Raw genomic sequence first — 15,355 nt, forward strand, 5'->3', positions numbered from 1 at the left:
CTTTCCATTGATGTATGGTTTGTTAGGATATGACAATATTTGGCAAAATACAAAATCTGGAATCTGAGGGTGCAAAAAAATCAAAATACTGAGAAAATCGCCTTTAAAGTTGTCCAAATGAAGTCCTTAGCAATGCATATTAGTAATCAAAAATTAAGTTTTGATATATTTATGGTAGGAAATTTACAAAATATCGTCATGGAACATGATCTTTACTTAACATCCTAATGATTTTTGGCATAAAAGAAAAATCTATAATTTTGACCCATACAATGTATTTTTGGCTATTGCTACAAATATACCCCAGCGACTTAAGACTGGTTTTGTGCTCCAGGGTCACCTATATGTGCAGTGTTGAATGGTCAGTGTCAAAAGTCTTGCAGTGTTGCCATGTCCCCTTATTATAAGCATATTTGGGCTCATCGTTTCGCTCATAAAGCGATCCAGTTTATGGAGTTGTTAAAGTAGGCAGGTGCAGGTCGCAATATTTTAGTCTTATTCCAATATAAATCATATAAATTTATTTAGGTTTAGTTTTTGTTTGTTTGCTGTTGTATTCTAGCAAGACTTGGCAACACAAATGAGTCAAGGGTCGTATCTCTTTCCCTGTGATGTGCTTGCACCTTGCACAAAGAAGAGTGACACATCTCTGATATGCATTTAAATTTGTCATTAGCAACTAGTTGTTTACTTCGGTTGCAAACACGTTGCAAAAAAGTTTTGTAAATGCAGTTGTCACTTCCATAAATTACTAAACTGTGCGTGTACAGATCAGGATTAAGCACTAAAAGGTGAATTGACAAGCTAGTTTGGCTGCAAGGGTGTATGTGGCCCATATTACTTTATGAAGTTTAGGGTAAAGCATGCTGCTGCAAATATTATCTAATGACTCTTATCGTTTATTCTTACTCCAATTCTACAAGTGACCACAGTATGTAGAATAGAGCTTTTTTTTGTGCTTGAGAAGCCCTTATTTTTGAAGATGTTTTATAAAAAATGTTATCACAGTAAAGTGGTGAGAAAACAACGGATAAGAACAGGTGATTCTGAGAGGGCTGTTCCGCTCACAGTTTCTGGGTGAAGTTTTCAGGGAAGACTCCTTTAGCTAGGAGGTTTTTATTCTGAAGCCAGTGTGACTCTTTTACACCCATTAACCAGCCATCATCCTGCGCACACAAACAAAAACACAATGAGTCATTGTCCGATTGTATGCATGTATAAACATGGGTGCCATGACTCACCTGTTCATCTGGGTTGGCAAAGGCAAGCACAAGCACAATGTCACCAGCCTTCAGATCAAGCTCATCGCTGTCTGTTGCTCCGTAGTCATGTATTGCTTTCACCTACCAAAATCATGTTAGTAAATTCGATTTATACACATACCATTATTCAAAAATTTGGGCTTAGCAAAATTTTCTTTTTGTTAAAAGAGAGAAGAAATTTATTCACAAAAGATGTCAAAAGTGACAGTAAAGACTTTTACATTGTTACAAAAAAATTCACATTTCAATTTCAAATAAATGTTGTTCTTTTGAACTTTCTATCAAACGTTTTTCATCAAAGAATCCTGAAAAATGTATCATGGTTTCCAAAAAACAAAAAATAAACAAATATTAAACAGAACAACTGTTTTCATCAGTGATGAGAAATATTTATTGAGCAGCAAATCGGCATATTAGAGTGATTTCTGAAGGATCATGTGACACTGAAGACTTTGCCATGACAGTAATAAATTGCATTTGAAAATATAATAAAATATAGAAAATACTTATTATAAATAGTGATAATATTTAAACATTTTACTGTTTTACTATATACTGTATGTACTTTTGAACGGGGTCATTTTTTATAAATTCAGCTATTATTTTCTCTTGTGGACGATATGTAAATGTCTTTTATGTGAAACATCTTATTCAGGTCAGTACTAAATAAAAATAACATGCATTTTGTATGATCCCTTGTATTTTGGTATAATAATTTACATTTTGCAGATTCTGCAAGGTGTATGTAAACTTTTGACCACAACTGTATTACTGATAGGGGTCAATGTTTTTGAAAGAAGTCTCTTATGCTCAACAAGGTTGAATTTATTTGATCAAAATACAGTAAAATACAGTGATGTTGTAGATAATATTGTATAATATAGTAAATTCTACCATGTTAAAACTCTGAGATCTTGGGTTCCCAGTGCAACTTACCTTATAGAGAACAGATGGAGGAAGCTCTGCATCTGATGAGCCGTTTGTCACTGTTGGCGCTTCATTCTAAATACAAAGAATAAAGAGAAACAGTTAATTACACCTGAGCAACTCAACAGAATAAAACAAACCTGCTATACATAGAAATGTACACAAAAAGGGACATTTAACATGACCACTATGGAATGCATCCACACCCACAGAACAACATGATCTACTTCTGAACCATCCTAACTCTATGACATTACTCCACAATACAACCACGATTAATCTTGTTCCTCTTACACTTTGAAGCTCCTCCCACTGAGGCAGCTCTGACTCCGCCTCCCAAGCCGGAGCCGTACCACGGCCCCAGTTTGTATCTGCGTCTTGCTTTTGCCCTACCTGGGACCCTTCCTCGCCCCAGTGCTCCACACCATCGCCCTCCCAGTCCGGCTGCGCAGGCGTAGCCGTTTCATTGCCCCAGACTGACTGCGCAGACCTGCTCTCCTGCTCATCCCAGCGGGGAGCTTCAAACGGCTGAACGGCAGGAGTGACCTCATCCTCCCATTGAGGAGCCTGAGCCTCATACGGCTGCTGGCTGTAAGGCTGAGCAGCAGCTTCTTCATCCGTGTCCCACTGCTGGGAGGCTGGGATGGGAAGGAAGGGTCACCAGGATTGTTTGTTGGATTTTGGGAGGTAAAATAGATGCCGGGAGAAAAGGGCAGGCAATACGGCAAAAGGCGCAAATAATTAGCAAGAAAAAGGGAATAAATTAATTAAAAGATGAAGAGACGTGAATTATTCATTCTAAACTCCCAAAATGGTTATTTTAGGATTATTTGTAGTTTTTTATTCATATTTTGAATTAGCTTTTATTTATTAATATTTCAATTTTAGTAAAAAAAATTTTTAATTTTGTTATGCCATTTTTTATAAGTTTTTGTTTATTTAAAAAGTTTTCATTTATTTTTATTTCAGTTTTAGTTTTCGTTTTTACTTTACTTTTAGTAAGTAATTTTACTGCTTCAACTCAAACTAAACGAAAGTGAGAAATGTTACCTTGGCAACTAACTGAAATAAATGTAGGTTTTTCATCTAAATTTATATTTTACTTCAGCTTTATTTCTATTAAAAAAAAAATTTAATGTTAGGGTTAGGATAATAACCCTGACAATTACTATACATTATTTATTTAATTTAATTAATTACATTTTACAGTGTAAATCTTTTAAGTCTTGTAAAATGAGTGAAATCTGTTATTATAGAATTCACCACGTAGCAAGATTTACACACACACAAACCCAAATAGAGGTGCATGTGAACCCCTGAGCAAAGCAAACTGTACATTGTATTTTTTTACTTGTCTATATTAAGATATAACTTTTTTTCTTGTTTTTGTAATGGACTTGTGTTTTCAGCTCACAAATCAACTGAGTATGAATTCCAGCATAAATAATTTGGCTGAACATGAAACATACTGTGACTATTAATACTATTGAATATGGTTTAACTTTTGCTAAATGTCTGTTAGTTTGTGTGGTTTTGTTTTTAATTTGTCAATCCAAAGATTGTAGAAGACTTTCATCCAAAAGCAAGATGGTTCTTTCTGGCTCTTTGAGTGCAACCCACTGCCATCATCAATCAGACCACAAAAACCACTAAGATTATATCAAGAGAGATCTGATCCATGATTGCAAGAGTACCAACACAGCACAAGATCTTACCTCCCATGAATCCCATGAAGCCTCCTTCCATGAGGCAGCACAGAATGACAGAGTGAGATAAATGAGGCCCATAATAAGAGTGCAAAGTATATGTCTATCACCATGTCAACAGTAAGAAGAGAGCTCTTATAAAGCCCACTTACAGGAGCTTGTGCTCATAACAGTGTTCAGAGATTTTTGTATTGCAGCAAACATGAGAAGAAAGCATTTGTTAAAGGTGAAGTGATCTAATAGAGTGAACACCATGTAGAGGAGTAAGTAGAAAATTAATATACAGTAATATTTGCAATGGATAATCCCCAGACAATAGAATCTAAAGACTGATGACTGCATTTTTGCTGAGATTTTAGGGGAAACTTGATGGAATTCTGTGGAGTGAATATAACCATGGTAAAATGTGTCAAACAGAGCTGAAAGTACTACAATACAATAAGTAGCTGACAACAAAGTAAAATTAGCCCAACTATTTGTTTATACACTACCATTGAAAAGTTTGGGGGTTGTACATTTTTTAATATGTTTTTGAAAAAGTCACCAAGGCTGCATATTACTGATCAAAAATACATTGCAAACTTTAATATTTTGAATACTATTATTATTTAACATAACTGTTTTCTATGTGAATATATTTTAAATGTAATTTATTCCTGTGATCAAAGCTGAATTTTCAGCATCATTACTCCAGTCTTCAGTGTGTCACATGATCCTTCAGAAATCATTCGAATATGCTGATTTGCTGCTCAACAAACATTTCTCATTATTATCAATGTTGCAAAAAGTTGTCCTGTATAATATTTTTGTGGAAATTGAGACATTTTTCAGGAATCTATGAATAGAAAGTTCAAAATCATCAATGCTGAAGAAGTATTAATTTGTTCAAATCTTACTGACCCCAAACTTTTAAATGGTTGTGTATGTTGTATATATTTATTTTTTTGTAAATGTCTGTTTTTCTGTTCCCTGGACCTTGTTTTGGGAGCTAGTAGGAAGCAAGTTAACAAGCATCACATGCATGCAGTTAATGCGTTACATGCTGAAAGTGGCATTTCAGTTCCCAAAAACTCAAAGGGGAAACATGCAGAAATTTAATTTCACTTCAAAACTCAAGAGGCCGACCTGTTGCATGCATCTTAGATGGCAGCATGTGCTGAATTCAGAACTGCATACTAGCATACTACTCTTACTACTTTTACCATATATTTCTATAGCAGAAATAGCAGAGTAGTATGCAGTTTTCGGGTGGTTTTTCTTGTCTCTGAGCCCTGACCTTTACCCTTTGCAACCCTGCCCCTTCCTGTCCTCTGACCACCAGCTGGTGGGCTGGAGCAGCACTGATTGCTTGCCAAGCATCCAGATCTAAATCCAGCAGCCTACACACTACTGGACCATTACACTGCTGAGCACAGTATAAAACACCAGCTTTACTACAGCAATGACAATATTTAGTGGAATCACTGGTTTGCATAAAGAGAAGATTAGTCAACATGTTGACAAAAGCCAGTGATACTTCAGTTGAATAATCAGAAAGAGAGTTAATAATAGGATGGCGACAGTCACTTGCAAAGTGGAAATGGAGGATGAACATGCTAATTAAGAATGAAGATGATGAATAAATTAAATGGAGATGAAGCCAAGAAGAGATTGGTGTGCTAAGAGGAGCATGGGAGTCATTTGACCTCTGACCTGTGGCTGGGTTGAAATGTTAATTTCAGGCACCACTGCATCCTCAAACAGGTCAATGATGTTATCCTGTTTCACCTCCTGAGATGAAGCCGGCCTGGGAGGCTGTGAGACCGGTGGTCTTTCTCTGGACTGCCACACCAACACACACATGCAGACACACACAAGGACACACAGCACACTCAGGGTTAATAAAACACCAACTCATAACTGCTCCTGATTAGATTTTTGATAACATGCTTTAAGTTTGCTTACACACACACTCATGTTTACCTACTTATCTACAAACTCTATTGTAAGGCAGTGTTGTTATTGTTAAACTAAAACTACTACAAATCATTTTCATTAATAGAAATAAAGCTGAAATTAAATAAAATATAAATATTAGATGAAAAACTTTTATAAATGTCTTGGCAACTAACTGAAATAAAATAAGTTGTGTGGTTCTGTGGTACTAAAACTAAAACAGAAATAAAATGAATGAAAGCTAAATAGAACTATTTTGTAAAAAAAAAAAAATCTTTTTACAAAACCACACAACAAATTCCTAAAAATTAAACTAACATTAAAATGAAAACTAAAATTATAAAAATACATTTCAAAATATTAATAAATACTATAATATAAATAAAGCTGGAATAAAATAACATAAATATTAGATGAAAAACGTAAACTTAAAAAATGTTTTATAAATGTCTTGGCAACTGAAATTAAATCAGCTTAAGCTGTGGTACTATTAAAAAGAATAAAAATGACAAAAGCACATAACAAAATTGCTCAAACTTAAACTAAAATTAAAAGAAAAATGGAAATTACAAAATATGAATAAATGCTCTATATATAATGCTATATAATAATAAATAAATAATACTAGAATAACACTGCTGTAAGGTTAATTATAAATACTGGTCTAAACTCTTCACATTTTTTACGAGTAAAAAAATAATTCTACATTTTCTCCTATGAGGTGAGCCATCACTTATTTATGAGGACGCACAGTACAAAAACCCCACTGCAATGTATGCTGTATAAATGAATTAAAAAAAGTATTTGGTTTATTTTATTTTTATTTTGTTTTGCTTCTTTAGTTTTATACATACTGTAAGACCTACAAACAAAACACAAATATATAAACATAATATAGAGCACATAAAAACATCAGCTTTCTCACAATACCTTTGCTGGTGATTTAGGGGCATCTGACCCAGACTCTGAGAGGTTGTGGTTGGCTGCTTCTTCACTGCATGAAAAACGCACATTGGTAAATAAATACTCCACTTGGCATTGCACAGTCATGAGTGTCCTGACTTGAATTGATCACTAGGTGGCAGCAGAGATCAGAGTTAATACTGCAGGCAGAATGGTTTAAATCACTACCATGCACAATTACTGCATTTCAAAGACATTCCAGACATGCAGTTATATTTTTCGTGTCAGCATGTACACGCGGTTCCATGCAAGCGGTAATTTTCCACAGCAATCAAGTATTAGTGCATCTTTAATAATTCAGCTGTGAATTGCACTAAAAATTCAGTTGTTTCTTCAGAAGGCCTGAGAGACAAAAAATGTGTTTTTCCTTCATGTGTAAAATAAAACAACAAAAAAGTGCAAATCTCAGCTGAATTTCTTAAGTCATTAAAGAGATTTACACCAAAACGAGATATTATATGAGACGAGGAGAGCGTGGTTTAAATAACCTTGTTGAAGTGCATCTTTAATGCAATAAATGTTGCATGAACACACATAAAACATGGGAGCTGTTACCTCTTCCCAGTGCTTGCTGTCATGACACCTTTTCTGTGGGTTATTTGGGGGAGGGTTGGTTTAATTTACAGGGAAAACAAGAACTCACACATCTGTGAGCTAAACTACAGGAAACCAAAAGTGTCTATACAGACAGGAAATGTCTGTGTGCAAAAAGCACTCACTTGGCTAGACGCTGCTCATCCAGTTTGGTCATAATATCACTCAGATTCAGGTTCAGCTGTGAGTGAGAGAATGCAACATACCCTGGTAACTAACAACAATAATCTTATTTATCTCTTGTTAACAAGTCTCTTATTATTGGCTTACTTTGCCCATGTCCCTGTGAAATTTTTCCTCAAGGCCAGCAACGCTCTGAAATGTGTTCACATACAAGCCAACACGACTGCAGAGAGAGAGAGACAGAGACAAGTCAACATCAGTTCTTTTAAAGGAAAAACATACACCAAAAAATGTATATTCTCACCAAAATACACCAAAAATGTATATTCTCTTATTTACTTGTTGTCATGTTATTCAAATGTTATTCATGTTTTTTTTTAGAACACAAAAGAAGAATATTTGCACAGCTTTTCATATAAAGACAGTTCATTGTGATCTCTCAAGCTCACAAAAGGACTAATAACAACATAAAATATCATAAAAATAGGACTCATGCTATATTGCAAGTCTTAAGCCATACAAGTCAACAGTTTAGGGTCAATAAGATTTTTTTTATTTAGCAAGGATGCATTCAATAAAAAAGTGACAGTAAAGACTTTTCTAATGTCAATGTAAAAAAAAAAATTAAGAAAAATGTGTCCTCTCTGTCGTAGCTATTGTATGGCTTTTATGTTGCATTTTTGTCCTTTTTGGTGCTTGTCAGATGTGATCACTTTGTTTGAACTATTATTATATGGAAAAGAGCTGTGTGAAGATCCTACAAAATAATCCTTTTGTGTTCCATGGAAAAAAAATTAAATAAAATAAGTTTAGAACAATGTGATGGCATTTCATTTTTAGGTGGACTATTCCTTTAAGACAGTGGTTCCCAATCCTGGTCCTGGAGAACCCCCAACACTGCACATTTTAGATGTCTCCCTATTCAAACACACCTGATTCAACTCATCAGCTCATTAGTGAAGACTCCAAGACCTCAAATGTGTGTGTCAGATAAGAGAGACACCAAAACCGTGTAGTGTTGGGGGTTCTCCAGGACCAGAATTGGGAACCACTGCTTTAAGATGACAGAAAGGGGAAGGAATAATAGAGATAAACAGAGAGATCATGGCAGGATGAATATGCGGTTATTACCTGTTCCACAGGGTGGGAAGTTCCTCCTGGAGATCGTAATTGATCTCCTCAAATACCTTCTGAGCTCTGCCCAAATCTTCCTCGGCCTAATCACACACACAAACACACACGGTCATTAGGCTAAAGACACTATAATTTATGAAAATGTATATACAAAGAATTACGCATTCAACTCTGCACGAATAGACTGTGGACAAATGGACCCTGTGATCTGATTCCTTTTTACTGGAATCTGCGGAAAGCATTTAAAACAAACATAAAACATTTACTCACCCACATGTCATTTCATTAAATCGATCAAAAGTGAAAGAAAAGACTGCAAAATAAATGCTATTGTTTTAAACTTTCTATTCATCAAAGAATCGTGTAAATCACAGTTTCCACAAAAATATTAAGCAGAAAAACAGTTTTCAACATAAACGATAATAAGAAATGTTTCTTGAGCAGCAAATCAGCATATTAGAAAGATTTCTGAAGGATCATGTGACACTGAAGACTGGAGTAATGATGATTCAGCTTTGCATCACAGGAATACATTTTAAAATATATTCAAATAGAAAATAGTTAATTAAAATTGTAATAATAGTTCACAATATTACTCAATTTTGAATAAATGCAGCCTTGGTGAGCATAAAAGACTTATTTCAAAAACATTAAAAAATCTTACTGACCCCAAACTTTTAAACAAAAATAATTTTTATGTCAGACATAAAAACTATAAGGAAATACACCTGAGGAACACAGATACTACATAAGAAGCCATGCTGTGAGTGGGTGTGGACTGTGAGTAGATGGGTGGGGTTATGCAGATTAAGGGAGGGTTTACAGACTGAGTGACAGTTGAGTCACCTGGCTTCTCGAGAGGTTAGTTTGAGCGATCTGATGTGCTGTGATTATTCCCTGAGCCCAGCCGGGAGCAGCAATCTCCACTAGAGCCAGAGGCTAGACATGCAGCAAAGAGAGAGTGACACACCCAGAGAAGAGAGAACAGCGACAAACACACTCAAGTGCTGTTGTTAGCTCACAAAATCTCATCAGGCAAGATAAAAGCTTGTGCAAACGCACACATACACTCACTCAAGCATATAAACTGACTGCAATACATGAATTACTCATTGTTATAGCAATAAGTTGGTTAGTTAACAAGGTTTAAGGACAAAAAGCCAGACAGTACAGTATCAGCACACATTAACAAGCTGGAACGAGCATCCGGTACCTTGGCAATTTTGGCCTCATCCTTTTTCTTGCTTTTCTGTATAGAGGTAAAATGATGTCTGGCACTGTCAAAATCTACCAGCTTCCTCTCGCGCTTAGCGATGCGAGCCTGCAGAGGGAGTCAGAGTCACAAGTCCACCTAACACAGCAGTAACTAACTAGTGTAAATAGACAATGGCCATAAATGGTTGCCAGGGTGTTGTTATAAGGTTGTGAGTGTTACTAGGGGGTTCTTGCCATGTGATGCACCTGCACGTCTTGATTATATTCTGGTGTCTAGATGTGGCCGGAACCCTTCTTCTATGAAACACTAATTGTTTCTCATGGGGGGCGTCAGTAACAATACATTTTCATAGCACATCAGTGATAAAAGTCATGCATTGGTATGGTGATTTACACCAGCTCCTGCAGCTGCTCTGGAGAGTCAGCCGACTGCTCTTGAATCGCTCTCGCAGTATTCTGATCATATCTATGACTCTGATGCCATACGTCACAGTGATGTGGTGTCTGCGCTGTCTCGAGTCAGACAAAATTTCTAACCGGCATGCACTGCTTCAAGTCAGCCACCGATTGGTTTGCACAGCACTGCATGAAACCGAACACACCTAATGTCTGTTATTGCTTGGATTTCTCATATTTAATTTAATGCCAGGAAAATAATATCTCTATTTATTATTTTATTGTTTTTTAAATATTTTATATTACTCTTTAAAAAATAGGATAATCAATGCACTATAGATTAAATGGATTTCTGTCTTGCATTTTATCTTTCAAATTGATGTTATTTTAAAAAATATGGAAATTAGCAGAAATAAGTTAAAGCAAACTCTTATTTACATAAGGTAAACATTTGACTATTGCTCGGTTAGTAAAATAATTAATTGTGCAAGCCCTAATTTATACCCTGTAAAAAATTATGATCAGTAAGTCATGACAACTTATGGTTTTACGTTACTTTAACTCATCAAAATAAGTAAAGCAATTTTAGTTTTTTTTATAAGTTATGAAATTTAAGTTAAAAAAAAGTTATGAATGATATGAAATTTAGCTTGATTTTTTTTAAGTCAGTTTAACGTAATGTAAGTTGAAATGACTTGTACAACCAAACTGATTACACTTAAGTTTTTTACACTTAAGTTTTTAAGTTGAAATAGTTTTTTTTACAGTGTATAACTTTATAGCTTATAATAAATATTTTACAAATTTATTGCATACCATAATAATGACCCATTTCAAAATTGTACATGATTTTTTTTCTTCTTAACAGCTCCTACTCACTGTAGTGGAACTGTGACGGAATATTATTCTTGTAAACATTTTCCAGCATTTCAGTAATAAAAGTGTCCATATTTCAAATGCGTGCACATTACCACAAAGCACAACCATTATTATATGGTGCTTGGCAGTGGTCAAAATACATTTACAAAACCACTTTTCGATTGATCCCTTCTTGTAAACTCAGAGATGTGGATTCACACGGCAATTAAATTACCACACAACCTTGGTGTTTGTCAAAAACAGTAGGTAATTTAGCTGGGAATTTTACATGGGTGGAAAAACACAGATATTCTGGATTCGGACAGCAATAAAATAACTAACTAGCTCCTGTAAATGTTGAAATGCTTACATGTACCACTTATTAAAGCAAAAACAAACCTTTATGTCTGGAAATTGAGCCAAATATGTGTCCATGGAAATGAGGGCATTGTCCACAAGATTCTGGTGGAAATCTTGCCACAGGAGGTCAGTGTCCTGTAAAACAAATGTGATCAGACATGCACAGCAAGACACATATTCTCACGCTGTCTCTCTCACACACTCTTGACAAAACACATGATGTCAAAAGTCTACATATATGTGAACAGAACTATTCTAAAATAGACTTCACTGCAGTAGCATACTCTAGCATCACCAGCACCAGCTCTAGACTAGACCTGTGGTCTGGAGATGTCATCGGTCATGTTTACCTCCAGATTATTATCCATTTCTTTCTCTATCATCTCCTTTACTCACAGAGGGATGGGTGAGTGGAATCAAAGAAATGTAGAAAACAAAATCAATTTGCAGAATAATGAGAAAACAGAGATCAAAGCATCAGTGTGGACAGCAGCGATTTTGCACTTGCATACAGTCTTAAAGGGATAGTTCACTCAAAAATTCTCAAGTCATTAATTACTCACCCTCATGTCGTTCCAAACCTGTAAGACCTTCGTTCATCTTCGGAACACAAATTAAGATATTTGTGATGAAAACCTTAATTTTATGATGCTACGAGAATACTTTTAGTGAAATTGTTGAATAAATTTGTTATTGTGGTTTTCTTTGTGCACAAAAAGTATTCTCGTAGCTTCATAAAATTAAGGTTGAACCACTGATGTCTCATGGACTATTTTAACGATGTCCTTACTACCTTTCTGGGCCTTGAACGTGGTAGTTGCGTTGCTGTCTATGCAGGGTCAGAAAGCTCTCGGATTTCATAAAAAATATCTTCATTTGTGTTCCGAAGATGAACGAAGGTCTTACGGGTTTGGAACGACATGAGAGCGAGTAATTGACAGAATTTTCATTTTTGCGTGATCTGTCCCTTTAAAGTAATAGTTCACCCAAAAATGAAAATTTGCTGAAAATTGACTCGCCCTCAGGCCATCCAAGATGTAATTTAGCATTACATCACATGCTCTCCAATGGATCCTCTGCAGTGAATGGGTGCCGTCAGAATGAGAGTCAAATCAACTGATAAAAACATCACAATAATCCACACTTTTGTGTTGTTTTTATCAGCTGTTTGGACTCTCATTCTGAAAAAAGAGACTCATCTATGTCTTAGATGGCCTGAGGGTGAGTACATACTTAGCAAATTTTCATTTTTGGGATTCAGAATTAAAATATACACTTCTGTTAGGGGTGGGAAAGATTTTTAAAAATGTTTTTGAAATCTCTTATGTTCACCAAGGCTGAGTTATCTGACCAAAAATACAGTAAAAACAGTAATATTGTGTAATATTATTATAATTTAAAATAACTGTTTTATATTTTAATATATTTTAAAATGTCATTCATTGCATTGTGATGCAAAGCTGAATTTTCAGCACCATTACTCCAGTCTTCAGTGCAACATGATCCTTCAGAAATCATTCGAATATGCTGATTTGGTGCTCAATAAACGTTATTTCATTATTAGCAATGTTGAAAACAGTTGTGCTGCCTGATACATTTGTGGAAACGGTGATAATTCTTTTCATGAACATTGCAAATTTCTTTACTGTCACTTTTGATCTATTTAATGTGTCCTTGCTGAATGAAAGTATTCATTTCTTTAAAAATAAAAAATTACTGGCCCCAAACTTTTGAATGGTAGTGTATATTCAAATATAATGGCAGATTTTGGTATCTTAGCACATCTGAGAAAAGTATGAGACTTGATTAAATTGAATCTAGTCTCCTCTGATCATTAACATTTTCCTCTTGTTTGGTATCTGGTTTGTGACATTACTGAGATCTCTTCTGAAACTCTACAAGAGACACATTTGAGATTACTGCGGCCCTTTTTTCAGGAGGCACATGTGAGAAGCAAGAGACTTAAGGTGAAACAACTGACATATTAAAGAGATTTTACTTTCCTATGAGATTTTTCACATTGAAATCACTAATGTCACACAATCCAGACAGAGTGTTTTGCTCTGCCAGTGACATCCTTACACACCTCTGCGATGGAGTCCACCTCCTCTTTGCCAAACCACTCGGGGTCGTACATTTCTGCCAGACAGTCATGCAGACGCTTCGAACACTCGTGCATGGCTGCGGAAACAAAAAACGGGTCAGCTAGGAGACACAGTAGGCATTGACACAGATGACGGCAAATGCTCCATCACTCAACCCAACAAGCATGCATACTATTTCTCTTTGTGTCTAGTAAGAACTGCTGTGGCCACAGGGGAGGAAGCTGAGGGGGAAGGTGCTCTGCATTAGGGCAGCACACTTTTTAGAGACTGCTGTAAAAGGAAGAAGGCCGTCTGCTTGCTTTGCATTTCTTTAATGTACTACTCACCGAAGGTGTAGTTCATCCATAAATGAAAATGACGTCTCAAACATTTGTAATATAGTGTACGGACTGCTTTTATGGTGCTTTTTGTCATTTTTGGAGCTTGACAGATCTAGTCCCCATTCACTTTTAATGTAAAAAAAAACTGCACCAACATTTTGTCAAACTTTTATGTTCCAAGGAAGAAAAAAACATGGGGTGAGTAAATGATGACAGAATGAGGGTGAGTAAATAATGACAGTGTTTAATTTTTTGGTGAACTATCCCTTTAAGAGGAAACCAAAATGGCCAGACCTGAAAACACTTTCCACATGTTTACAACCTATAAAGAATTTGTGACTCCCTTATCTCTGTTACACATGGAGGCAGGTAGAGCTATAGATGCAGGACTGAGTATGTTCAGTGACAATCTTTCCTGTATTCTATCCGAGAGAAGGCTGCATTTAAATACAAACGAGCATGATAGAGTGATTGCACATTTGGTTCTACTTTTGCCTTATGACCATAATGAACAGATGTTTTTTTAAATGTTTGTGGATATGATTGTGTTTGTATTTTCTTTAAAATGTACTAGATTAGCTTTCAGCTTGCTTTAAACGATGTCATATGCCACTACAAAGGCGTTAAAAGCATAGCTCACCCCACCTCCACCAAAAAAAAAGAAAATACTGTCATCATTTACTCACTTTCAAGTCGTGTAAGAAAAATTATGACTTTCTTTCTTCTATGGAACATAAAAAAATATATATTTTGAATAATGTCACAGTGTTTTTGTTCACACAGTGAAAGTCAATGGTTACCAAAATATATTATTTTGGGTTCCACAGTAGAAAGAAAGTCATATAGGTTTGGAACAACATGAGTGTGAGTAAATGATGACTGAATGTTCATTTTTGGTGAACTATCTCTTTAAAACTCTCTTTGTACAGTACACAGACACACAGTTAAGGCCTGTTCACACCAAGGATGATAACTATACACATAACGATGAAGATACAATTCTAAAAATCATCCTCAATATTAAATAAAAGCCCACACCACAGCTATAACGATAAAGGCACAGAGAAACGATATCGTTGGAATCACTTTTTTCCCAGCTGATGAACAATAAAAATATTGACACACAATCAGTATCAATCCTGCTATAACGAGCTTGAGAATTTAAAGCGGCAGACGAGTGTGCGCTTAGAATTAACAGACGATATCGCCCGTTGGTGTGGACGCTTATAGCCTAGTTATCTTTATAGTTTTCTTTTCTTGGTGTGAACGGTCCATTAGAGTCTTACTTTTGACTGCCGCCAAATATGCCTTGAAGTCTTTCTGCAATTTGCTGCCATCAGCCTGTGATACAGAGATCAGAGAGAGAAGAAACCATCACTAGATATTTAAGAACTACAAAAAGGGTCAGAGGTCAAATGTCAAGGCAAGCAGTATATTACGGAGGGGGGGGGGGGGGG

General features: G+C 35.7%; 1 protein-coding gene across 2 annotated transcripts in view; it reads right to left on the bottom strand.

Annotated features, from left to right (window-relative positions):
- Positions 1-956: 956 nt before the first annotated feature.
- bin1b (bridging integrator 1b) overlaps positions 957-15,355 on the bottom strand; it is a 23,768-nt gene continuing 9,369 nt past the window's right edge. The window contains exons 3-19 of one of the 2 annotated variants that reach the window (XM_016449069.1): positions 15,185-15,239; positions 13,560-13,654; positions 11,824-11,859; positions 11,513-11,608; positions 9,858-9,965; positions 9,491-9,583; positions 8,642-8,727; positions 7,658-7,733; positions 7,513-7,568; positions 7,349-7,381; positions 6,761-6,824; positions 5,588-5,716; positions 3,895-3,928; positions 2,484-2,827; positions 2,199-2,264; positions 1,242-1,343; positions 957-1,166 (exon numbers count right to left, since the gene is read on the bottom strand). In XM_016449069.1, the coding sequence (XP_016304555.1) occupies positions 1,065-1,166; positions 1,242-1,343; positions 2,199-2,264; positions 2,484-2,827; positions 3,895-3,928; positions 5,588-5,716; positions 6,761-6,824; positions 7,349-7,381; positions 7,513-7,568; positions 7,658-7,733; positions 8,642-8,727; positions 9,491-9,583; positions 9,858-9,965; positions 11,513-11,608; positions 11,824-11,859; positions 13,560-13,654; positions 15,185-15,239 (1,575 nt within the window). In that variant the 3' untranslated portion in view covers positions 957-1,064. The remainder of the gene's footprint in view (positions 1,167-1,241; positions 1,344-2,198; positions 2,265-2,483; positions 2,828-3,894; positions 3,929-5,587; positions 5,717-6,760; positions 6,825-7,348; positions 7,382-7,512; positions 7,569-7,657; positions 7,734-8,641; positions 8,728-9,490; positions 9,584-9,857; positions 9,966-11,512; positions 11,609-11,823; positions 11,860-13,559; positions 13,655-15,184; positions 15,240-15,355) is intronic. The other variant, XM_016449068.1, reaches the window with a different exon arrangement.

This window comes from Sinocyclocheilus anshuiensis, unplaced genomic scaffold (genome assembly GCF_001515605.1).
Source record: "Sinocyclocheilus anshuiensis isolate Anshui unplaced genomic scaffold, SAMN03320099.WGS_v1.1 scaffold55, whole genome shotgun sequence".
Taxonomy (NCBI): Eukaryota; Metazoa; Chordata; class Actinopteri; order Cypriniformes; family Cyprinidae; genus Sinocyclocheilus; species Sinocyclocheilus anshuiensis.